The sequence below is a fragment of the Schistocerca gregaria genome, chromosome 1, assembly GCF_023897955.1.
Source record: "Schistocerca gregaria isolate iqSchGreg1 chromosome 1, iqSchGreg1.2, whole genome shotgun sequence".
Classification (NCBI taxonomy): domain Eukaryota; kingdom Metazoa; phylum Arthropoda; class Insecta; order Orthoptera; family Acrididae; genus Schistocerca; species Schistocerca gregaria.
In genome coordinates this window covers 1,173,266,864-1,173,294,802 of record NC_064920.1, presented here as the reverse complement: position 1 = coordinate 1,173,294,802, position 27,939 = coordinate 1,173,266,864, and the positions used below count along the sequence as shown (strand labels likewise).

General features: G+C 40.1%; 1 protein-coding gene across 1 annotated transcript in view; it reads left to right on the top strand.

Annotated features, from left to right (window-relative positions):
* LOC126284380 (tenascin-like) overlaps nt 1–27,939 on the top strand; it is a 218,299-nt gene that overhangs the window by 163,165 nt on the left and 27,195 nt on the right. The window contains exons 5-6 of the mRNA XM_049983266.1: nt 24,385–24,525; nt 24,607–24,735. Coding sequence (XP_049839223.1) covers nt 24,385–24,525; nt 24,607–24,735 — 270 coding nt within the window. The remainder of the gene's footprint in view (nt 1–24,384; nt 24,526–24,606; nt 24,736–27,939) is intronic.

Genomic DNA, 27,939 nt, shown 5'->3' with positions numbered 1-27,939 from the left:
AATGACATATTGAGGTGTCAGGTATTCTGCTGGATTATCCAACAGTTCAAGATGTCAACTAATCAGGAAAGTCTGAAGAAATACACTACTGGTAGTGCTATCTAGTGAAGTGAGTAGAAACTGTTATATGATATGCAGCATCATTAAGCTTTATTTTCAAAGGGGTATGAACCACTTTACCTTTGAAGGAGCATGATTCATTGACTGATGCACCTATAAAAATAACATTGTTTTTCAGAATCCTATAGAACATACACTAACTGAAGCCCCAACAGAACATATCTCAGCCCTGGTAGACCAACACCTTGCCTGCAGACTCCCATCCTACATCAAAGACACAAACCACTTCCTAGAATGCCTCAAATCCATTCCCGCTCCCCTCCCACCTGAAACCTTTCTTGTCACCATAGATGCTACATCTCTTTACACATACATCCCACATACCCATGGTCTCTCTGCCCTTGAACACTATCTCTCCCAACGTCCACCCGAAGATCTTCCAAAAACCTCATTCCTTATCACACATACCAATTTCAACTTCATTATCACCCATAATTACTTCACTTTTGAAGGCCAGACCTACAAACAAATCCAAGGAACTGCCATGGGAATCAGGATGGCTCCGTCCTATGGCAACCTCTTCATGGGCCGCATGGAGGAGGCTTTCCTGAAGACCCAACAGCTGCTTCCCCTGGCCTGGTATAGGTTTATAGATGACATGTTTGTTGTCTGGATTCATGGTGAAGAAACACTCCTTAATTTCCTCCATAACCTCAACTCCTTTTCGAATCTGAATTTCACCTGGTCCTTCTCCAAAACCCAACCCACCTTCCTGGATGTTGACCTTCATCCTGTTGAAGCTCACATCCACACCTCTGTCCACATCAAACTCACAAACAAACAACAGTACCTTCACTTTGATAGCTGCCATCCATTCCACAGCAAACGCTCTCTTCCCTACAGCCTAGGTATTCGTGGCAAACGTATCTGCTCCAGTGACGAATCCCTCAACATTTACACCAATAACCAGACCAGTGCTTTTCTCTCCCGCAACTATCCTGCAGACCTTGTCCACAAACAGATCTCCCGAGCAATACATTCCTCCCTGTCCAACAACAATGTTCCTACCCCCAGACCACACAGAAGCATCCCCCTTGTCACCCAATATTATCCTGGCCTCGAATACATCAACAAATTATGCCAGGGTATGACAACAACTAAACTGGCTCAGCGCATGAACGGACACAGACGAACTGTCCGCCTAGGAGATGTCCAATACCCAGTAGCAGAGCATGCCGTCCAGCATAATTCTAGGGACCTAGGAACCAGCTACAACGTACATGCCATTTGGCTTCTCCCACCCAACACCAGTCCATCGGAACTGCGGAGATGGGAACTTGCACTCCGACACATCCTTTCATCCCCCCATCCCCCTGGACTGAACCTACGTTAACCAACCTCACTCCCATTTACTCTTCAGTCTTCTCCTTTTTCCCTCTCCTCTTTAGCCATTCACGCATCTTTTCATCCCACATAGTTATGTTTATCTTTATACTATATACCTCTTTACTTCTGTATGCATCCTCTTTGGATTGAAGCTGCCACAGTACTTAACAATAGAATATCTTTGGCTTCCCTCTGACAACGATGCCTCCATCCTTGCTACCCTCCCTGTTTACCTTTCCCTGTTGTTTCATAACCTGGGTTGTGAGTAACTGAATCCACTTTCCCTTCTTCCCTTTTTTCCCCTCTCTCCTCCCTGATGAAGGGGCAAAGTTCTGAAAGCTAGGAATGTAAATTTTCTGTTCTGTTTTGTGAATCTATCAGCTGTACTGAGCTGAGGTAAGTACTGGCCAGCCCCTCTATCTCTTTTTTAGTATTTGTTTCATAAATTCAATATTTCTTCTCTTACCCAAGGATTTCTACTAGCCTTCATCTTTTTACCTACTTGATCCTCTGCTGCCTTCACTACTTCATCCCTCAGAGCTACCCATTCTTTTTCTACTGTATTTCTTTCCCCCATTCCTGTCAATTGTTCCTGTATGTTCTCCCTGAAACTGTGTACAACCTCTAGTTTAAGGGCCCATCTCCTTAAATTGCCACTTTTTTTCAGTTTCTTCAGTTTTAATCTACAGTTCATAACCAATAGATTGTAGTCAGAGTCCACATCTGCCCTTGGAAATGTCTTCCAATTTAAAACCTGGTTCCTAAATCTCTGTCTTACCATTATATAATCTATCTGATACCTTTCAGTATCTCCAGGATTCTTCCATGTATACAACCTTTTTTTATGATTCTTGAACCACGTGTTTGCTATGATTAAGTTATGCTCTGTGCAAAATTCTACCAGATGGCTTCCTCTTTCATTTAGTTAGTTAGTTAGTTATATTACTTGTTCCATGGATCTTGAACACGATTCTTTCGTAATGATGTGGAATGTGTCAAAGTACACAAGATTCATTTATCCCAAATAATCATTGTTAGTCTTATATACAGTACAATTGTTAATGATTACTGTATTTCTTTGGCCTATGTCTAAAAATTCATCTATGGAGTAGAAGGAGTTGTCATTCAGGAATTCCCTTAACTTACTTTTGAATGCCGATTGGTTGTCTGTCAGACTTTTGATGTTGTTTGGCAATTGACCAAAAATCTTTGTGGCAGTATAGTTCACCCCCTTTTGTGCCAATGTCAAATTCAATGAACAGTAGTGAAGGTCACCCTGTCTCCTAGTATTGTAGGTGTGGACTGTGCTATTAATTCTGAAGTGATCTGGGTTACTAACAACAAATTTCATTAGGCTGTATATATATTGTGAAGCTACTGGCAATATTCCTAATTCCTTAAATAATTGTCTACAAGATGATCTTGGATGAGCCCCAGACATTTTTCTGATAACACGTTTTTGTGCAATAAATACCTTCTTTTTTAGTGATGAATTGCCCCAAATGATGATTCCGTAAGAAAGCAACGAATGAAAATATGCATGGTAAGCTAACTTACTGATGTACTTGTCTCCAAAATTTGCAATGACACTAATAGCATAGGTAGCAGAGCTCAATCGTTTCAGTAGATTGTCAATGTGTGTCTTCCAGTTTAAATTCTGATCAATACAGACAACCAGAAATTTTGAACAATCTGCTTTAGCTAAAGATTTTCCCCCACACTCTATATTTATTTCCGGTGTTATGCCTTTCCCTGTAATGAACTGTATGTACAGTGTTTTTTCAAAGTTCAATGAAAGTCCATTTGTGGGAAACCACCTAATAACTCTTTGAAAAACATTATTTGCATTTTCCTCAGCTGATTCTTGCTTTTTAGGCTTGATTACAATACTTGTGTCATCTGCAAAGAGAACCAAGTTTGCATCTTCATGAATATAATTAGGCAAGTCATTAACATATATTAAAAACAATAAAGGCCCCAAGACAGAACCCTGTGGTACCCCATTCTTGATACATCCCCAGTCTGAATAATCTGCTGCCCTTTGTGTACTATGTGGGTTTACTGTTTCAACCTTCTGCATTCTACCAGTTAAATATGAAGTGAACCATCTGTGTACTGACCCATTCATTCCATAGTACTTCAGCTTATCTAAGAGGATTTCATGATCCACTCAATCAAAGGCCTTAGAGAGATCACAGAAAATCCCAATTGGTGATGTTCTACTATCCAGAGCATTTAAAATTTGATCAGTGAAAGCGTGTATAGCACTATCTGTTGAAACACCTTTCTGAAAACCGAACTGACATTTTGTTAAAACGTTATTCCCACTAATGTGTAAAGTTACTCTTGAGTACATTACTTTTTCAAACACTTTTGAGAAGGATGTCAGAAGTGAAATAGGACGATAATTGTTGACGTCTGTCTTGTCACCTTTTTTTTACAAGGGTTTAACTATGGCACATTTCAATCTCTCAGGAAATATTCCCTGATTCAATGAGCTATTACATATGTGGCTAAGAACTCGACTTATCTGGTGTGGACAAGATTTTAGTATTCTATTGGAGATACCGTCAGTTCCATGTGAGTTTTTATTCTTAAGTGAGTTTATTATTTTCTTAATTTCAGACGGTGAGGTGGGTAGGATTTCAGTTTCATTTGTTTGCACCGGGAATGCCTCTTTCATATAGAGTTCTGCCCTATCTGGTGAGCAGCTGGTGCCTATATTTTCCACTACATTTATAAAATGATTATTAAAAATATTTTCAACCTGTGATTTTTCATTTATAAGCTTTTCATTGTGCTTAACAGTAATACTGTTGTCCTGTGACCTTGGTTGCCCTGTTTCCCTTTTAACTATATTCCATATTGTTTTAGCTTTGTCATCAGAGGTGCTAATCTCAGACTTGATTTTTTTATAACTTTCCTTAATATATTACAATATTTCTTATAATGGTTGAGCTTTTCTTCATCTCGACTTATTCTAGTGTCTTGGTATAGTTCCCATTTCCGGCGATAAGAAATTTTAATCCCTTTAGTCAGCCATGGTTTGTTATCAAGTTTATTTGAATTATGATTCACTAATTTCTTAGGAAAACTGTTTTCAGATATACCCACAAGTTCATCATGGAATAAGTTAAATTTAACATTTGCATCAGGTTCCAGATAAACATCCTCCCAGTCTACCCGTTTCAAGCTTTCCTTAAATTGTTGAATTGTTATATGGTTAATTGGGCGTATTATTTTGTTTGTTTTTTTCACATTACTGTATGGAGCAAAGTCATGAATTGAAAGTAGCTGTGCATCGTGATCAGAAAGCCCGTTCTTAAAAGGATAGGTGCTTACTTCTTTTAATTTATCTTGGTCTATGAAAATGTTATCTATCAGGGTGCTACTGTCTTGTACAATACGAGTAGGAAAATCAATGACTGATGTCAGATTGTAAGAGCAAAGTAATAGTTCAAGGTTGTTCTTCTTGCTTGAGTGTTTAAGAAAATCTACGTTAAAATCTCCACAAATGATAATGTGTTTTCCCTTTTCTGACAGATAACGCAGCAAGAGATCTAGGTTTTTAAGAAACATTTGAAAATTTCCAAGTGGGGACCTATACACAGTCACAATTATGAATTTACCACTGTCCAATTTAAGCTCACAAGCGCATACTTCAATGTGCCCTTTCGGGTCACAGGGGTTTTGCCTTGAGTCCTAGTGGCCCCCTTTAGACGACCTACAGTTAAATCAGCTAATCTATCCTTCCCTAGACTATTTAGGTGCAGGCCATGTCGAGTGTATCCCCATCTCCCAATGCTACCAACAGGCACGGTATAAATGTGTGTTTTTGCACCGTCCAGCAGCTGCTCGCTCAACTCTCTGTTAACTCGCCTCACAGAAGGGTTAACCGAGGGCTGATCGTAACGCTGCAATACCTCAACAAAACCCACATTCGTACATCCTGTTGCAGCTCCTATTTTATCCAGGTCACTCTTAATATCATAATTCCTATCCTTAGCCAGGCTGTTTCCTGCCCCTCCTATTACTATCACCTCATCATTCTTGTCAAAGTCCCTACAGAGTGGTCCTATGTCTTCTATCACCTGGCTAAGCCTAGCACTTGGCTTAAACAAACTCTTACCCCTAATCCATATTCACCTACTATGTTTCCTTCTCTCCCTTTTCCTACTCTCAAATTCCAGTCACCAATGACTATTAAATTTTCGTCTCCCTTCACTACCTGAATAATTTCTTTTATCTCATCATACATTTCATCAATTTCTTCATCATCTGCAGAGCTAGTTGGCACATAAACTTATACTACTGTAGTAGGTGTGGGCTTTTTATCTATCTTGGCCACAATAATGCGTTCACTATGCTGTTTGTAGTAGCTTACCTGTACTCCTATTTTTTTATTCATTATTAAACCTACTCCTGCATTACCCCTATTTGATTTTGTATTTATAACCCTGTATTCACCAGACCAAAAGTCTTGTCCCTCCTGCCACTGAACTCCACTAATTCCCACTATATCTAACTTTAACCTATCCATCCTATCCATTTCCATTTTTAAATTTTCTAATCTACCTGCCCGATTAAGGGATCTGACATTCCACACTCCGATCCACAGGTTGCTAGTTTTCTTTCTCCTGATAACGACATCCTCTTGTGTAGTCCCTGCCCGGAGATCCGAATGGGGGATTATTTTACCTCCGGAATATTTTAACTCAAGAGGACGCCATGTCATTTAACCATACAGTAAAGCTGCATGCCCTCGGGAAAAATTACGGCTGTAGTTCCCCCTTGCTTTCAGCCGTTCGCAGTACCAGCACAGCAAGGCCATTTTCGTTAGTGTTATAAGGCCAGATCAGTCAATCATCCAGACTGTTGCCCCTGCAAGTACTGAAAAGGCTGCTGCCCCTCTTCAGGAACCACAAATTTGTCTGGCCTCTCAATAGATACCCCTCCGTTGTGGTTGCACCTACAGGACGGCCATGGTTCATGGGGGGAGCGACAAATTGCTAAACAAGTTAGCTAACATAAATTGCTATACAAGCTAGAAAAACTTGGCATCAGAGGAACGGCTAACAACTGACTCAACTCTTATCTTAAGAACAGGGAACAATTTGTGGAAATAGATCAGGGAAGAGATAATGTTGTTGGGAAATATAATTCCAAGCTACTGAATGTTAAATACGGTGTGCCACAAGGAACGGTAATGGGTCCTGTTCTGTTCTTACTCTATGTAAATGACCTAAACATGCGCAATGACGGCAGTAAAACATTTGATTTTGCTGATGATACAAGCATTCTAATAACAGGAAACTCAGAAAAAAACCCTTGTAAAAAACACTAGAGAAGCCACTGACAAGCTAACATGTTACTTTAAAAACAATGGCTTAATAATAAACACTGGAAAGACTGTAGCTATGGATATACACACAGCACAAACAAAAAATCTGATATCACCCAATCTAGAGTTATATGGACAGACAGTTACCAAACAGCCTGTATCAAATTTCTTGGACTTCATCTTCGAGATGACTTGAAATGGGAAGTAGACACTGAGCAAATGAGCAACAAATTAAGTACTTCTTGTTTTTTGATGTGGACGTTAAAAAATTGTACCAGCTACAACATTCTCCAGTGTATATATTAAGCAGTCATAGATCCCACCTCTGGTATGTGATTATGTTCTAGGAAAATTCTGGAGATGCCATCGAAGCCATCAAAACGTTCAAAATTTTTAAAAAAAGAAAAAAATATAAGAATAATGGCAGGGGGGAACGTAATTGCAGATAATGTAGACCATTATTTTCAAAAAAGGATGGTCCTGCCTCTTCCTTGAAAATATAATGTATTTAAAACAAAACTTAAACACAAAAAGACCACTCATCACACAAAATTGCACAATACACAACTTTGATACAAGGCAAAAATTGGCCCCCCTGCAGGTCCGGGGTTCGAATAGGCCTGAAATATTCCTGCCTGTCATAAGAGGCAAATAAAAGGAGTCTTATACATTTCAGCCTTTGTGTGATGGTCACCTATAGGGTTTTACCTCTATTTTTTCAAATTTTCTTCAAATTTTTGCAAAGAGCGAGCCACTTGGAGAAGGATTCCTTACATGGTGCATCATGTCCATCATGCACTGAGACCTTCAGCATCCTTTATCATCATAGCTTTGCGGTTCTGCTCATTCTCCATCTCTTGGGCGAGGACACCTTTTTGGGTGCGCTTTCCTCCATCCACTATGCAGTATCGTTTCGTGCACCGACGATGATCGCGGACTTCTTACATCATATCCAGCATGGTAGCCGGTCTGTTGTAGTGGGACCGCCATGTAGCCTGTTGGCTGTAGCCCCGTGACTACACAGGGATCGCTCTGCTGATGCCTGCACCGTTAACTCCACATGTATGCTAAGGAGTAGATGCCCATCACCCTGGGGCATCGGGACTCCCGGCAATGACCATCCTGCCTGGTGGCCTTTGCTGTGGCTGGGTAGCACCTGTGGGGAGGGCCCTGGTCAGAGTGGGTGGCATCAGGGTGGATGACATGCCATTAAGCATACCATGTCATCACTTGCTAATGGTAAACACCAGCCATCTCTAAGTGCTACAGATCTCAGTTCAATGCAAGGAAGTATGACCCCAAATCATTCCCCTCCCTGGCCACACCATGGGAGGAATGCCAGGCTAAGGATGGCAGTGAACCTTGTTCTCCCCAATACCTTGTATGTATGAGAGCTGATGGGGAATCTTTCATGTTGATGAAGCCTCAGTTTTTTGTAGAGCATTTAGAGAACAAGTTTGGGGAGGTGGAGGGATTGTCCAAAACGCGATCTGGCTCGGTCTTGATTAAAACAGCATCCTCTGCCCAGTCACAGGCATTACTTGCTTGTGACAAGCTGGGAGATGTTGCTGTTACCATCACACCTCATAAGCTCTTAAGTATGGCCCAGGATATTATATTCCACAGAGACCTTCTTTTGCAGTCTGACAACGAGCTGCATGCCAATTTAGAGTGGCAAGATGTTGATTTCATCCAGCACATACATCGGGGTCTGAGGGATAATAAGGTTGCCACCAGTGCCTTCATTTTGGCCTTCAAGGGTGACACACTACCCGAGAAGGTCAAGTTGATGGCCTACTGCTGTAATGTCAAGCCATATATCCCTCTCCCAATGTGGTGCTTTAAGTTCTGGAAGTTCAGACATGTCTTCCCGCTGTACATCCAGTGTCACATGTTGAGATTATGGACATCATTCACGTCCCAATACTCCATGTTCCCTGCCTTCCATCTGTGTCAACTGCGGAGAGCACCATTCCCCTTGCTCGCCAGACTGCAGGATTTTACAGAAAGAAAGGAAAACAATGGAATACAAGACCCTGGACTGACTGAGCTACACTGAGGCTAAGAGGAAATTTGAACACTTACTGCATGTGCATATGACATCCTCTTATGCCGCCGCTATGACAACAGTTCTAGCCCCATCAGTTCCGTCAATACCAGTCAGCTCTCAGAGCTGTAAGACTACACCTGCCCTCTTGATGGTGGGGGCCACATCCCTACCTGTTGCTCCCACACCACCTACCTTGGGAGCACTACCCCCCAACCATTGGGGACATCAATCCCCACTTCTCAGCCAGACAAGTGTAAGTCTTCTTCGGCTCCTCTCACTAGGAAGGGGTCCCATGGGTCACTCCCTTCCCACGTTCCTACTAGTGGCCAATCAGACACCCACCAGTGGCTAGTAAACCCCCAGGTAGCTGGTCACAGGACTTCATGGTCCTCATCAGTCCCTGAGACTGAATCAGTGAAGCCCTCCCAGCCAGAAAAACCTAAGACCTAAGGAGCAGTGAGAGAAACCCAAATAGAAGAAGACCAGTATTTGCGGTGGCACCCACACCATCGCTACCTACAAGCTCTGCATCTGAGGATGAGGTGGAGATTCTGCCATCTCCTGATGACCTAGAACTCGCTGGATGCTCAGACATGGGTACTCGGTGACAGTATAAACTGCTTCCTTTCTCACTTCATGCCTTCCCAGCCCCTTGACGATGTCATCCTCCAGTGGAATTGCGGCGTTTTTTTCCACTACCTGGCTGAGCTATGACAACTGTTAAGCTTTACACCTACTTTCTGCATTGCCCTACAAGAAACCTGGTTCCCTGCAAAGCGGACCACTGCCCTCCTTGGCTGTAGGGGATGTTAGAAGAACCATAGCGACTATAAGAGGGTGTCAGGTGGAGTCTGCGTCTATGGCCTGAACTCAGTATGTAGTGAAACTGTGCCCTTTCGAACTCCTCTTGAAGCTGTGGCTGTCAGGATAAGGACAATAAAGGGAATAAGCATTTGGAACATATATCTCCCTCCCGATGGTGCAGTTGCCTTGAATGTCTTGGCTGCACTGATTCATCAACTCCCTAAACCTTTCCTGCATTTTGGAGATTTTAATGTCCATAACACCCTTGTGGGGTGGCATCATGCTTACTGGCTGAGGTAGAGATGTCGAAAATTTACCGTCCCAACTTGACCTCTGCCTCTTAAATACTGGTGCTCCCACACATTTCATTGTAGCTCATGGTACTTACTCAGCCATTGATTTATCCTTCTGCAGCCCAGGACATCTGACAGCTCCCATCTGTCCACAGGAGAGCCCATGATGACTTGTGTGGTAGTGATGACTTTCCCATCTTCCTGTCACTCTGCCGGCACCATTCCCCCGGATGTCTACCCAGATGGACTTTAAACAAGGCAGACTGGGAAGCTGTCACCTCTGCTGTCACCATTGAATCTCCCCCATCTACATCTACGTAATTACTCTTATTCACAATAAAGTGCCTGGCAGAGGGTTCAATGAACCACCTTCATGCTGTCTCTCTACCATTACACTCTCAAAGGGCACGCAGGAAAAATGAGCACTTGAATTTTTCCGGGAGACCCCTGATTTCTCTTATTTTATCGTGATGATCTCACAGCAGCTGTAGGGCCGTCCATCTCACCTTCTCTATATTCTGATGACTTCTGCATTTCATACTGCTCCTCCAGTACTGGTGTTGCTGAGCAGCACCTACAGGGAGCCATACACAAGGCACAGTCATGGGATCTAGGCCACGGCTTCCAGTTTTCAGCCGCGAAATCATCTGTCTTGCCCCTTTTGTCGGTGCTGTACCATTCATCTGGAACCAAAACTTTACCTTAATGGTGATCCACTCACTGTAGTGGAGACATATCGATTCTTAGGACTGGTTTTCGACACCCAGTTGACTTGGCTTACTCACCTTCGTCAGCTTAAGCAGAAGTGCTGGCAGCACCTCAACACCCTCTGCTGCCTGAGCAACACCAACTGGGATACAGATCTCTCTATGGAGCTACAGCTCTACAGAACCCTTGCTCAATCTCGCCTTGATTATGGGAGTCCGGTTTATGGTTTGGCGGTGTCCTCAGCTTTGCGTTGACTCGACCCAGTGCACCAGTGTGGCATTTGCCTGGCGACAGGAGCTTTTAGGTCAAGTCCGGTGACCAGTGTTCTGGTGGAGGCCTGTGTCCATCCCTTGCAGATCAGACGTGCGCAACTGCCTGCCAGTTACCTTGAACACATTCGTAGTTCTCCTGAGCATCTGAATTACCATCTCAGTTTCCCAACCACTGTGGTTCATGTCCCACATCGGTGGCCCAAGTCAGGGCTTACAATTGCGGTTTGCATCCGATCCCTTCTGTCTGAACTGGAGTCCTTCCCTTTACCACCTCTAGGTTTACACCTTCATGGTGTAAACCTAGGCCTAAGTTTTGCCTGGACCTTTCACCTTGGTTAACCCGCAGCTCTCCGCTGTCACTTCCTCTCGATTCTTGATGTGTTCCAGGGCTTTGAAGTGGTTTACACCGACGGCTTGCTGGCTGATGGTCATGTTGGCTTCGCCTACATCCATAGAGGCCATATTAAACAGCATTTCTTGCCCAATAGCTGCAGTGTATTCACTGCAGAGCTGGTGGCCATATTTTATGCACTTAAGTATGTCCGTTCATCCTCTGGCGAGTCGTTTCTTCTCTGTACTGACAGAGTGTATAAGCAGACAAGGAAAAAAAAAATTCCCAGATTTCCTGGTTAAATATACACTTTCTCCTGGGTGAAAACATGCTTTTTCCATGTTAAGTGACAGTATATTTTCCCTTATCAATCCTTTGAATGGCTAGGGTTTTATACATGGGCGTAGAATTTCCTGTCACATTAGAAAATGAAACTCACAGAAAAAGATACATTTTGGAAATAACTTTGATGTGCAGCAACATGTACACTGCGTATTTTTGTATTACAACACTATACATTGGAATTCCGCCATACACCGAATGTTACTTTCCGAATCATTGAAATCGAGATTGTGATGTGCTTCTGTAAGCCACTCATAGCTCATGTCATGAGATCTCACCAGCCGATGACAGCAGATATTCAGAGCACAGGACATGTGATGTAGTCAGCCAACAGCAACATCACTGTTAAGTAGCACGAACACACAAACAGGGAAAGTTAATAGTTTAAATTAATATATGTAGTGTTGCTACAAGAAAAGCAAAGCTTTGAATATAATATTCGTCTCTAAGGTTAATAAGCTACAAGAGAAGCTAAGCTTTTGCATATAATGTTGATCTTTTTTGCACATGTTACTCTTTAAGTTATATCACACAAATGTGCAGCAAAATTTTTAATAAATACAAATGTCTGATCTTGAAGGTTCGAAATTCTTCTAAATGGTCATCATCAAAGAGTTGATTTTTAAATGAGAGTTAAACGCTCTGTGATTTAAGAAATTCATGGTACATTCTCGCACATAGTTCAACTTATGTAAAAGGATATTCACTTTGAAAGTAACACTTTTCAAACCACCATTCGCAATATTTTCCTGCGGCATTTTAGAAATAGGTTTGTTTCAGCAGTTGCCAGAGAGCGCAGATAACAGGCAACACTGCGCTTGTGCAGCTACTATGACGTAGGAAGCCAATATATGTACATACGTGTAAAACATTGAAAGATCATACATTATGTCATAAAAGAAACAAGACATCAGAGGATACTCTAAGAGCATCGGAATTTTGTGAACCATACTAAAATGTGCACATTTAAAGTACATAATTGAAGTCCACATTCATATATCCAGGTTCCCAATGAAGTAGACCTCGACCTGATATTAAGCTTTTCCGTGTGGTTTTCAGGATGTAAATTTTCTTGGAGCACCAGTACTATATTATATCATGTTTGGTTCTTTATTGTGACGTAATGCCATACATGTTAGAAGATGCACTTGAAATGCAGCAAACAATTGAAACTAGCCAGTACTGTGGAATTAAACATTAAACAGTCAAATTTCTTTACCAGACAGATAAACATATCTTCATTGTTCTGCAAGGTGATTAACGGTTGACTGTCAGAAAGGTGGAAATAAAATAAAATCTGTAACTAATGACATATTTTAGCCTTCCATAAGTGTGTGAATATATTTTAATTCACTTGATAATTCCCGGCCACATATATCCTTTTTGTTTTCTTTTGATGTGAGAGTATTTTATTTATTTATTTATTTGTGTTCCGTAGATCTGGTATACAACAGAATTGCATGGATATGAAACGAGTCACAAAATAAATTAACAAAGTAGCCTATGTATATGCTAACAAATATAAATTGTAATCGGTGTATAAGAAACAATATATGTTAATAGTTACAGGCTTAAGCATTTTATATGGTAAATAATAAATTACAATTTTCCATATTACAAATTATACATTAGCAGTAATTTGATAGTGCCAATTGCCTGAACACAAATCCCCATACTGGTGTAAGATGTATTAAGTTACAAAGTGGCAATAGCAAATAGTACAAGTAAAGTATTACATGTAAGTTACAATGCTACATTAAAGAATTGATTAGAGAGTAAAATGCTTTTTCCAGAAGATATTCCTTCAATTTACTCTTAAATTTTGGCATTTCACTGGTAATATTTTTTATGTCAGACGGGAGTGCATTAAACACCTTTAGGCTTGAGTAGTATATTCCCTTTTGTATCAGACTCAAGTTTTTTTCTGTCAACATGAAAGTTAGGTTTTATTCTTCTGTCATATTCATGATAAGTATTGGTTTTGTACATAAGGGATAGGATATATTGTGAGGTCATTGGTAATATTTTGTGAGTTTTAAAAAGACTTCTGCATGAATGATTCCTGTTAACTCCAATTATAATTCAAATTGCTCTTTTCTGAGTTACAAATACTTTATTAGCTATTGGTTGGTTACCCCAAAATATTAAGCCATAGGATAACAATGAACGGAAATAGCCAAAATAAGCGGCCGTAACAGCATCATTATTAGCAGTTGTTGCTATAATACATAGGGCATAAGTTGCTGGAACTGAGTTTTCTTTAGATTTAAAGCTAGGCCTCTTAGAAAGAGAGAGAGAGAGAGAGAGAGAGAGAGAGAGAGAGAGAGAGAGAGAGAGAGAGAGAAACAGTTCACACATTTCCATGGGTCTCACAAAGTTCAGGATGACATAAATAAACGAACGAGAAACAGGAAAATAATTAAATGCAAACAGGAGTCACATGGAGACTATTCACTATAACTCTGACTGCTCTGCACATCAGCACTGGATCTACAATATTTGCGAACCGGGTCAATACTAAAAAACTCGAATTTTCAAAAATATGTTCATCTTGTAGCGCACATCTTTCTGAAAAGCCTGAGACATAAAACGTGTGTTTGAGGAAATGTAAGACATGTTATTTGGTCTTAAGTGTGCCAAAGTGCAGTGCCACACCTGTTCATAAAGCATTCTTCTATCGCACATCACTGTATTTCGCTCTGTAGAAATGAAACGTGTATATTTTGCAGTGGAAATTGAAATTGAAATGTCAGCTGGTTTGACTGCGTGCCTCCTCTGTAAAAAAAAAATCTTGCGATTAATAGTGGATGGGATTATTTGTAATCGGGAGAACAAGAACTCTTCAGAAAATTTGCACTCTTCATTGCCTATAAAATTAAATATGAATATAAAAGAGGGAAACATTCCACATGGGAAAAATGTATATAAAAACAAAGATACTGTTACTTACCAAATGAAAGCGTTGGTATCTACATCTACATCTACATCTACATCTACATCTACATCTACATGATTACTCTGCAATTCACATTTAAGTGCTTGGCAGAGGGTTCATCGAACCACAATCATATTATCTCTCTACCATTCCACTCCCAATTCGCGCTCGGGAATAACGAACACCTAAACCTTTCTGTTCGAGCTCTGATTTCTCTTATTTTATTTTGATGATCATTCCTACCAGTGTAAGGCTGGGCTCAACAAAATATTTTCGCCTTCGGAAGAGGAAGTTGGTGACTGAAATTTCATAAATAGATCTCACCGCGACGAAAAACGTCTTTGCTTTAATGACTTCCATCCCAATTCGTGTATCATATCTGCCACACTCTCTCCCCTATTACGTGATAATACAAAACGAGCTGCCCTTTTTTTGCACCCTTTCGATGTCCTCCATCAATCCCACCTGGTAAGGATCCCACACCGCGCAGCAATGTTCTAACAGAGGACGAACGAGTGTAATGTAAGCTGTCTCTTTAGTGGACTTGTTGCATCTTCTAAGTGTCCTGCCAATGAAATGCAGCCTTTGCCTCGCCTTCCCCACAATATTATCTATGTGGTCTTTCCAACTGAAGTTGTTCGTAATTTTAACACCCAGGTACTTAGTTGAATTGACAGCCTTGAGAATTGTACTATTTATTGAGTAATCGAATTCCAACGGATTTCTTTTGGAACTCATGTGGATCATCTCAAGACTTTTCGTTATTTAGCGTCAACTGCCACCTTCCACACCAACAGCAATCTTTTCTAAATCACTTTGCAACTGATACTGGTCTTCAGATGACCTTACTAGACAGTAAATTACAGCATCTGTGAACTACCTAAGACAGCTGCTCAGATTGTCACCCAGGTCATTTATATAGATCAGGAACAGCAGAGGTCCCAGGACGCTTCCCTAGGGAACACCTGATATCACTTCAGTTTTACTCAATGATTTGCCGTCTATTACTACGAACTGCAACCTTTCCGACAGGAAATCACGAATCCAGTCGCACAACTAATATGATACCGCATAGGCCCGCAGCTTGATTAGAAGTTGCTTGTGAGGAACAGTGTCAAAAGCTTTCCAGAAATCTAGAAATATGGAATCAACTTGAGATCTTTTCTAAATCGCTTTGCAATTGCTACTGGTCTTCGGATGACCTTACCAGATGGTAAATTACAGCATCATCTGCGAACAACCTAAGAGAACTGCTCAGATTGTCACCCAGGTCATTCATATACATCAGGAACAGCAGAGGTCCCAGGACGCTTCCCTGGGGAACACCTGATATCACTTCAGCTTTACTTGATGATTTGCTGTCTATTACTACAAACTGTGACCTTCCTGACAGGAAATCACAAATCCAGTCGCACCACTTCGAGAAATACGGAATCAACTTGAGATCCCATGTCAGTATCGGCCATTACTTCGTGCGAATAAAGAGCTAGCTGTGTTGCACAAGAACGATGTTTTCTGAAACCATGCTGATTATGTATCAATAGATCGTTCCCTTTGAGGTGATTCATAATGCTTGAATACAGTATATGCTACAAAACCCTACTGCAAACCGATGACAATGATATAGGTCTGTAGTTTGCTGGATTACTCCTACTACCCTTCTTAAACACTGGTGCAACCTGCGCAATTTTCCAATCTGTAGGTACAGATCTATCGGTGAGCGAGCAGTTTATATGATTGCTAAGTAGGGAGCTATTGTATCAGTGTAATCTGAAAGGAACCTAATCGGTATATAATCTGGACCTGAAGACTTGCCCGTATCAAGCGATTTGAGTTGCTTCGCAACCCCTAAGGTATCTACTTCTAAGAAACTCATGCTAGCAGCTGTTCGTGTTTCAAATTCTGGAATATTCCTTTCGTCTTCCCTGGTGAAGGAATTTCGGAAAACTGCGTTCAATACCTCCGCTTCAGCAGCACAGTCGTCGGTAACAGTACCATCGGTACTGCGCAGCTATATCTTGCCGCTGGTGTCCTTTACATATGACCAGAATTTCTTCAGATTTTCTACCAAATTTTGAGACAATGTTTCGTTGTGGAACCTATTAAAGGCATCTCACATTGAAGTCCATGCAAAATTTCGCGCATCTGTAAATTTTAGCCAATCTTCGGGATTTCGCATTCTTCTGAACTTCGCATGCTTTTTCCATTGCCTCTGCAACAGCATTCGGACCTGTTTTGTGTACCATGGGGGATCAGTTCCATCTCTTACCAATTTATGAGGTATGAATCTCTCAATTGCTGTCTTTGAATTTGAGCTACATCTTGTCTACATTTGCATAGTCAGTTTGGAAGGAATGGAGATTGTCTCTTAGGAAGGCTTCTAGTGACACTTTATCCACTCTTTTAAATAAAATTATTTTGCATTTGTTTTTGGTGGATTTGGAAGAAACAGTATTGAGCCTAGCTACAACGACCTTGTGATCACTAATCCCTGTATAAGTCACGATACTCTCTATTAGCTCTGGATTGTTTGTGGCTAGAAGGTGAAGTGTGTTGATAGTGACAATAAAAAACCCACAAACACGCACAAAAATTTCAAGCTTTCACAACCCAAGGTTGCTTCATCAGGAAAAAGCTAAGGAGAGGGAAAGGTGAAAGAATGTGGGTTTTAAGGGAGAGGGCTATGGAGTCATTCCAATCTTACGGGGAAAAAAGGACACATATTTATTTCTTTATTGTTCCATAGGTCCGGTTAGTGAGTCAATCACAAGGATATGGAACGTGTCAAATTGTAGAGGTTTCAATTTAAACTTACAATAAATTCAAGAGCAATTCAATGCCAAATTGTACGTAGTTTAAGTAAGACATACTATAAATACAGTAATAGATACAATGTCAGCTAGATAACATAACAACCATTTAACAGAAAAAGGAGTTTCAAATAAAGGTTAAAGATAAGAGCTCATTAAATTAAATCAGACATTAGGCCTGCAAGAATAAATGCAGGTACAACCAATTTGTTGTTACAAAAAGTGTGCTAATACTCAAATGCACAATAAAATCAATTGAACTACTTCTAGACACAATAAGTTTAGTGATGGTATACATGTTTCTTTCAGATATTCATCCACAGTATAATAAGATTTTTCTGTCAGGTAATCTTTGAGAAATTGTTTAAATTTTGGCAGTTCTGTATAAACACATTTTATATGTAGTGGTAGAGCTTTGAACAGCTTAATGCTGGAGTAGTAAACTCCTTTTTGTACCAGAGTGAGACGTTTCATTTCAAAATGTAGATTGTTTTTGTTTCTGGTGTTATAGCCATGGAATTTACTGTTGTCTTGGTAGATAGAATAATTTTTGCACACAATGGTCAGCAAGGAAAATCTATACTGTGAGGCAGTTGTTAGGATACCTATCTTCTGAAACAAGTGCCTGCAAGAGTGTCTTTGATGGACCCCACACATTATTCTGATTGCTTTTTTTGGATAGTGAAAACTTTTTTTGTAAGTGGTTGTTTCCCCCAGAATATGATAGCATATAACATCAATGAGTGGAAGTAGCCAAAGTAGGCAACCTTAATGGTGTCAGCTTCAGCCACTGAAGAAATTACCCGTAACGCAAATGTTTCCAAGCTAAGTTTTTTACATAGATGAAGAATGTGAGCTGACCAATTACATTTACTGTCTATGTAAGCACCCAGGAATTTTGTATCTTCAACTTTCTGTATTGGTTGATCTCTACATTTTATGTTAATTTCATCGAGATTACTTTGTGATGTATGGAACCTCATATAATGAGTTTTATCTGCATTGAGTGAGAGACCATTTGAGGAGAACCAATTTAAGATGTCATTAAAAACAGTATTTGTAGTTTGTTCAAGATCAGGATCAATCAAATCGTCAATTAGAATTGTGGTATAATCGGCAAACAGGGTAAATTTGCTGTTTGTCTCAGAACAAAGAGGAAGATCATTAATAGAGATGAGGAAAAGCAGTGGGCCCAAAACGGAGCCTTGAGGCACTCCACACATTATCGTGCCCCATTCAGACGAGGCAGTTTCTCCAGAAGAGCCATTTAGCATTACAGTCTGCTTCCGATCCTGTAAATATGATTGCAGCCACAAGCCAACAGTACCACCTAAACCATAGTATTCTGTCTTTTTCAAAAGAATTTGGTGGTTTACACAGTCAAAGGCTTTCGTAAGATCACAAAAAATACCCACTGGAGACATTTTTTTTGTTAATGGCTTCCAAAACTTGGTTGCTGAAAGAGAATATTGCCTGTTCAGTACAAAGACCGGCACGAAAACCAAACTGATTTTTGCGTAAGATACTGTGGAAGTTGAGACGGTCTACAATCCTCCTGTGCATGAGTTTTTCTAGAATTTTTGAGAAGGTAGTTAATACACACATATCCAGTCTTTCTGCTCCTGGGATTGGAATGACTCCTTACTCTCTGCCTTAAAATCCACATCCATTCATCTTTCCCTCTCCTTCCCTCTTTCCTGATGAAGCAATCTTAAGTTGTGAAAGCTTGAAATTTGTGTTTGTGTGTTTTTTATTGTCTCTATCAACATACTAATGCTTTCGTTTTGTGAGTTACAGCATCTTTGTTTTTATATGTAAAATTAAATATAGTATACATAAAACTAATAAAGATGAGACAAGCAAGAAAGTGCACATTTCTTCAATCCTTAGCTCCAAACATTTTTTCGCTTTACTCTTGCTACAGCTTTACATGGCGTGCTTTCCTTTCTGTGAAAGAATCTATTGCCTCATCAAAGTTAGTCAAACATTTTGCTACATGAAAAGTCGAAATATCATTATCTAATATTGAAAAAGCTGTTAATACAAATAATACCCAAGACTGTTGTGTTGTTTCTCGATCTGATTATGTCTATTCTGTCACTGTCTGTGAGACGAAACAAAATAGGCCTTTCTAATATTGCAGCAATTTTGTCACACATACCAAATAAAATAGACAGTTTTGGCACAAATGGCCATTTTTATAACACGACAGAATATAATTCATGAAGTACCAATATCAAATGCGTATTAGGCCTTCTAAAGTCTTATGTTCGGAAATAATTTCACATTTCATTCATAGGCATGAGCTTCTCAAGCATGAGACCAAAAAGTAGTATTGAGAAATTTTTATATAAATTTGGAATCATATTATTCTTCCATAATTCGTGTGGTGTCCCCATTTCTTCTCCTTCCTCGTTCTAACACAGTCTTGTCATCACCAGTTCTGCAGCTATTCCTGCCATTGTCAAAATTTGTTTGCTGATTAACTTCACTAGCCCTGCCATAATCACAGGTTTGGTTAACACAAGATTATTTTCCGGTTAGGCGTTATTACGTGTTACTTACAGAATAGAACTTAAGCGGCTGCTAGCCGGGAACTGTACAACTGGTCCTTACTGGTGTAGCGATCTAGCCCAAAATTTTACTGTCAAAATTTCATTTTCTTGGATATATCAAGAAGATAATATGTAATCTTACTCACCTGTTGTTCTTGTCAGTTGTTTATTTCCATTCTGGTAGTCTGAATGTATGTATTTTGCTAGTAATTATAACAAAGCTGATCATTTGCAAACCCAATCAACCACATAATCAGACAGCGATTGGCATTCATCCTTTTGGCTAAACATGCCTTGGTGCACAGCCAGCACATCTTGGCACAGTGTTACACTGTCCAGGTTATCTGGATACTTCCCACTAACACCAACCTGTCAGAACTCCGGAGATGGGAACTTGCCCTTCAGTATATCCTCTCTTCTCGTTATCCGCCAGGCCTCAACCTCTGCTAATTTCAAGTTGCCGCCGCTCATAACTCACCTGTCTTTCAACCACATCTTTGCCTCTGTACTTCCGCCTCGACTGACATCTCTGCCCAAACTCTCTGTGTTTACAAATGTCTGCTTGTGACTGTGTATGTGCGGATGGATATGTGTGTGTGTACGAGTGTATACCTTTCCTTTTCCCCCCTAAGGTAAGTCTTTCTGCTCCTGGGATTGGAATGACTCCTTATCCTCTCCCTTAAAACCCACATCCTTTCGTCTTTCCCTCTCCTTCCCTCTTTCCTGATGAAGGAATTGTTGGTTGCGAAAACTTGAATTTTGTGTGTATGTTTGTGTATCTATCAACCTGCCAGCGCTTTCGTTTGGTAAGTCACATCATCTTTGTTTTTAGATATATTTTTCCTATGTGGAATGTTTCCCTCTATTATATTTGTATCATTAATTTGAATACAACATTTATTTGCATATTCATCATTAACTGATATATTAATGTGTGTCATTTTATGTACAAAGCTATAATAATATATAAAATTGTTACTATTAACATATAAATCCGTATATCTCTTGCACATGATGCAGCTGTAGATGAAATGGGATGATAAATGAACTGTCACAAAAACAATGAACTCTTACAGAAGCTGAAGGTTACAAAAAATTAATAAACTCATGAAAGAATGTGTGCATGATCAGTCGCAAAGGAAGTGGGCTGGTCTGCAGAGACAGATCGAGGATATAGAATCAGTGCGTAGTGGGAATGTCCGTGTTACTGATAAGTTGCATATACGTACAGTATTTAATAATCACTTTCTGAATATAGCAGGTGAACTAAATAGAAACGTAGTCCCAACACGGAATCATATAGCACTTGTCGAAAAAAGTGTTCCGAGACTGTTACCTGGAATGCTCCTCTATGATACTGACAAGAGGGAGATTGAGTTAATAGTTAAATCACTAAAGACCAAGAACTCTCATGGATATGATGGGGTATCTAGCAGAATACTGAAGTATTGTTCTATGTATGTTAGCCCAGTACTTAGTCATATCTGTAACTTTTCCTTTAGGAGTGGTTGGTTTCCTGACCAATTAAAGTACTCGGTAGTGAAGCCACTTTATAAAAATGAAGACAGGGATAATGTTGACAATTATAGACCTATTTCTATGCCATTGGTGTTTGCTAAACTTATCGAGAAGGTTGTATATACAAGGTTACTGTAGCATTTAAATTCACATAATTTGCTGTCAGATGTGCAGTTTGGTTTTAGAAATGCTTCAACAACTGAAAATGCTATATTCTCCTTTCTCTGTGAGGTTTTGAATGGATTAAATAAAAGGTTGTGAACACTAGGTGTTTTCTTTGATTTAACGAAGGCTTTTGACTGTGTTGACCACAAAATATTACTGCAGAAATTGGACCATTATGGAGTATGGGTAGTAGTTTACAATTGGTTTGCCTCTTACTTTAAGAACAGAAAGCAGAAGGTATTTCTTAGCAATACTGAGAGTGGTAGTGATGTTCAGTCCCAATGGGACACTGTTAAGTGGGGCGTTCTCCAAGGGTCGGTGCCTGGGCGACTGCTGTTTCTTATTTATATAAATGATATGCCTTCTAGTATTACAGGTAATTCAAAAATATTTCTGTTTGCTGATGACACCAGCTTGGTAGTGAAGGATATTGTGTGTAATATTGAAACATTATCAAATAATGTAGTTCATGAAATAAGTTCATGGCTCGTGGAAAATAATTTGATGCTAAATCACAGTAAGACTCAGTTTTTACAGTTTCTAACTCAAAATTCAACAAGAGCCAATATTTTGATCAGACAGAATGGGCATTTTATAAGCGAGACAGAACAGTTCAAGTTTCTAGGCGCTCGGATAGATAGTAAGCTGTTGTGGAAAGCCCATGTTCAGGATCTTGTTCAGAAACTAAATGCTGCTTTATTTACCATTAGAACAGTATCTGAAATAAGTGACAGTTCAACAATAAAAGTAGTCTACTCTGCATATTTTCATACGCTTATGTCATATGGTATTATTTTTTGGGGTAATTCTTTTGATTCAAAAGAGGTATTTTTGGCTCCAAAATGGGCTGTTCGAATTATATGTGATGTAAGTGCGAGAACCTCTTGTCAACCCCTATTCAATAGTCTGGGAATTCTGACATTGCCCTCACAGTATATATTTTCTTTAATGTTGTTTGTTGTTAGCAATATTAGCCTATTCCCAAGAGTTAGCAGCTTTCACTCTGTTAATAATAGGCAGAAATCCAATCTGCATGTGGAATGCCACATCATCAGTACAATCAGGGGACGCCATTACACATGTGAAATTCTGTTGCGCTAATAACCATTGTAACTGCCAGATTGTTGAATGCAAGCATACAAATGTGCATGCATTGTGTCATATAGGAATGGATGTCAGTTTGTGGAATGGAGTCCCTTGCTTTGGACAGTACAGCAATGGTTAATGCTGGTTGTGGATGATGCCGGAGTTTCCATCCAATGATGCCCTATATGTGCTCAATTGGAAACAGATCTGGTGATTGAGCAGGCCAAGGCAACATGTCGAAACACTGTAGAGCATGTTGGGTTGCAACAAGGGTATATGGGCAAGGGTTATCCTGTTGGAAAACACCCCCTGGGATACTGTTCGTGAATAGTAGGACAACTGGTCGATCACCAAACTGACATACAAATTTAGAGTCAGGGTTTGTGGTGTAACCATATGAGTGCCGAAATCACACCCCAGGCTATAACTCCAGATTTAGGTCCGTTGTGTATGGGCCACAAACAGGTTGATTGCAGAGGCTCACCTGGTCTCCTTCTAACTAAGACAGGCCATCACTGGCACCGAGGCTGCTCCACCCTCCAGTGAGCTCTGACTTGACATGACTGAAGTTGCAAATGGCAGTGTTTTTGGGACAGCGGAATGCATGCTACAGGGCACCTGACCCCATGCTGTGAGTCATTTATCAGCAGTGCTTTATTTAAGAAGGCTGTTAATCTTCTAAGGAACATTTTTGTCATAATTTTGCTTGAGCTTCACAAAACTGAAACTGGGCCGTAATTAGCAACTTCACCTGTGGCATGCTTCTTATGCAGAGGTGCTACTTTTGCAGTGTTTAGTCTAACCTGAAATACATAATTCTCAAAAGATGAATTTACTATGTGTGGTAGTGGTTCTCAATAAATATTGCGCTAGGGTTGATTATAGCACCCAGTATATCATTAGTGCCCACTGAATATTTAGTACTCTCTCTCTCTTTTTCACTTTTAGTCTCTTACTGTACAGCTGCTTACCATGATGTGTATTTATCTACTGGTGTTTGAAAAATAATGCTTGAAAGCATTAGTTGCTTGTCTGGGATCAGTTAGTTTATTGTTAATTTTAATTGACTCTATATTACTGTGATTAATTGACCTTCCACCTGTTTCTCTTTTTATAACTTGCTTTGTTGCTTTAGTTTTATTCCCAAAATTGCACATTAGTTTGTCATTTTCTAGGGGTTTTTTTTATTTTGAAATAACTGGTGTTAGTATTTGTTTGCATCTTTCAAAGTAAACAATAAAATCAGCCTTTGTGCTGAGCTCGGAATATTCTTATTTTGGCACGATAACTTTATCACTTTTGTGACCTACCTGTCTGTTAGGTTTTTTGAACGTAGCTACCTATAGTTCTTTCCTTGTGACAAACTGTTTAACAAAATGCTTATATGTGGCCATAAACTTATATTTGTCATTGGTCTCATTACATCTCTTCACGAGAAAATAAAAGTATTCCACATCTTCAATATTTAAAGTCCTTATGGTGCTTCTCATTCCATGGAGTTTTGAGTTTCATGCAACACTAATTGTAAGAATTGAGCCTAATGTTCATTAAAACATATGCTTACCACTTATGTGTTACAGGCATATTAACAATAAATGCTCATGCTTGCAATAAATGCTCATATTTGCATATTTGAATAAATACTTATAATCAGTGCCTTTATATCATTACTTTTCATTTGTGAACTTTTCATAGCTGAATAGTCAATTGTCTGTTGTTTTATAACAGTTGCCACAGGTTATAAGCAACAGTGTGAGGAAAATACACAGTGTTCAAAGACATTTGGTGACTCTGCATACTGCTACGGGGGACAGTGTGTTTGCTCAAAAAGTTACCATTTTGCTGATCGAAAGTGTATAAGAAATAAAGGTAAGTAAAAGTATAGCAACATCTACTGTCACTTAAGATTTTATGTATGATTCGACATTATTTTGTAATTTCCTTTTTCAGATTTGGATAACGAATGCAATTCAAGTAGTGAATGCTACATCGGTGAGAATCTTGGATATCGAGTAAGCTGTCAGTCAAATAGGTGCCGTTGCAATGAAGGATATATTAGAAAAGACAATACGTGCATAGGTAATTTTCTTAGATCTCCTGATTTTTAATCACAATTGTCTCATAACACAAAATAGTCAATGAAATACACACATTTTAGGTTAGGCTTTACCATGAGTGATATCCATGACAATGATGGTTTGTTATGAATGTCAGTTGAAACTATGAATTTCTACAATCAATCACAATTTATTTTTATTTCCACTACACTACACCTTCCACCATTAAGTGATTTTATGTCAATTGATAAGACATGCTTGTACCAGAATCAGAACCTTTACTATTTATAGAATGATTTATAGAAGGATTCCTTGAAGCTCCGCCTGGACATCAGGAATGGGATTACCTTGGCTTCAAGGAATCCTCAGAACCTTAGGCCCCCTACAAAACCTTTCACCTGACTCAATCAAACTCCTCACCCCACCGACACCTCGCACTCCTACCTTCTACCTACTTCCTAAAATTCACAAACCCAAACATCCTGGCCGCCCCATTGTAGCTGGTTACCAAGCCCCCACAGAACCTATCTCTGCCTACGTAGATCAACACCTTCAACCCATTACATGCAGTCTCCCATCCTTCATCAAAGACACCAACCACTTTCTCGAACGCCTGGAATCCGTACCCAGTCTGTTACCCCCGGAAACCATCCTTGTAACCATTGATGCCACTTCCCTATACACGAATATCCTGCACGTCCAGGGCCTCGCTGCAATGGAGCACTTCCTTTCACGCCGATCACCTGCCACCCTACCTAAAACCTCTTTCCTCGTCACCTTAGCCAGCTTCATCCTGACCCACAACTTCCACAACTTCTTCACTTTTGAATGCCAGACATACCAACAATTAAAGGGAACAGCCATGGGTACCAGGATGGCCCCCTCGTATGCCAACCTATTTATGGGTCGCTTAGAGGAAGCCTTCTTGGTTACCCAAGCCTGCCAACCCAAAGTTTGGTACAGATTTATTGATGACATCTTCATGATCTGGACTCACAGTAAAGAACAACTCCAGAATTTCCTCTCCAACCTCAACTCCTTTGGTTCCATCAGATACACCTGGTCCTACTCCAAATCCCATGCCACTTTCCTAGACGTTGACCTCCATCTGTCCAATGGCCAGGTGCACACATCCGTCCACATCAAACCCACCAACAAGCAACAGTACCTCCATTATGACAGCTGCCACCCATTCCATATCAAACGGTCCCTTCCCTACAGCCTAGGCCATCGTGGCAAACGAATCTGCTCCAGTCCTGAATCCCTCGACCATTACACCAACAACCTGAAAACAGCTTTCGCATCCCACAACTACCCTCCCAACCTGGTACAGAAGCAGATAACCAGAGCCACTTCCTCATCCCCTCAAACCCAGAACCTCTCACAGAAGAACCCCAAAAGTGCCCCACTTGTGACAGAATATTTCCCGGGACTGGATCAGACCTTGAATGTGGCTCTCCAGCAGGGATACGACTTCCTAAAATCCTGCCCCGAAATGAGATCCATCCTTCATGAAATCGTCCCCACTCCACCAAGAGTGTCTTTCCGGCATCCACCTAACCTTCGTAACCTCTTGGTTCATCCCTATGAAATCCCCAAACCACCTTCCCTACCCTCTGGCTCCTACCCTTGCAACCGCCCCCGGTGTAAAACCTGTCCTATGCACCCTCCCACCACCACCTACTCCAGTCCTGTAACCCGGAAGGTGTACACGATCAAAGGGAGAGCCACGTGTGAAAGCACCCACGTGATTTACCAACTGACCTGCCTGCACTGTGACGCTTTCCATGGGGGAATGACCAGCAACAAACTGTCCATTCGTATAAATGGACACAGGCAGACGGTGTCTGTTGGTAATGAGGATCACCCTGTAGCTAAACATGCCTTGATGCACGGCCAGCACATCTTGGCACAGTGTTACACCGTCCGAGTTATCTGGATACTTCCCACCAACACCAACCTATCCGAACTCCGGAGATGGGAACTCGCCCTTCAGTATATCCTCTCTTCTTGATGTCTGCCAGGCCTCAACCTCCGCTAATTTCAAGTTGCTGCCGCTCATACCTCACCTGTCTTTCAACAACTTCTTTGCCTCTGTACTTCCGCATCGACTGACATCTCTGCCCTTACTCTTTGCCTTTAAATATGTCTGCTTGTGTCTGTGTATGTGCGGATGGGCATGTGTGTGTGTGTGTGTGTGTGTGTGTGTGTGTGTGTGTGCGCGAGTGTACACCTGTCCTTTTTTTCCCCTAAGGGAAGTCTTTCCGCTCCCGGGATTGGAATGACTCCTTACCCTCTCCCTTAAAACCCACATCCTTTCGTCTTTCCCTCTCCTTCCTGAAGAAGCAACCATCGGTTGCAAAAGCTAGTAATTCTGTGTGTGTGTTTGTGTGTTTTGTTCATGTGCCTGTCTGCCGGCGCTTTCCCGCTTGGTAAGTCTTGGAATCTTTGTTTTTAATGTATATGATTTTAATTACTTTTAATTATCTATCACAATTTTTAGGTGTTGAAAATGTTGATCCATTAGTTAAAAACAAAAGATGAATTAATCTATTCATATTGGCTGTGCAGTGGTGTTAAAGAACATACTTTTCCTTACAAATTGTAATTTTTTACGGTAATCATCGTACATACATACATAAGTAATATAAATTCTTGTTGCACTATGGACAGAAATAATGCAGATGAAAATTTAAATAAATGGATCTGCAATAAAATGAAATCAATTCAAAATTAGGAATATAAATAATTAATGAATGCAATATCATGGACAAGAATGTAAAGTGATAAAAAGCAAGAAATTAAATTAAAGTTAATACATAAAATAATTAAAATCACTTGCAGAAATATAAAAAAATGAAAAGAAGAGTGATTGGAAGAAGAAATGAAAGCAAATGAAAGAGTAAATACAATGTTTAAAACACTGTGATAAATTATTAGAAATAAAAAATTAAATTTAGACCCACTGAATGAATACAAATAATGATCAAAGTAATTTCAATAAAGGTTTAAAAATAAAAATTTAAAAGGGCCAGAAAGGATTCAAATCCACAATCTTTAGTATGTCAAGAATTGTTCTTAAACATCTATGCCATTGCTGTGTGTACACTGTTAATTTTAAGGCTGTAGAGCATCACTCAAAGTTATTTTACATCAATTACTTGCAAATGAGGGCCCACTTTCATAAATGACTGTTGGGTGTGGCACCTGTAACCCTGACGTACAC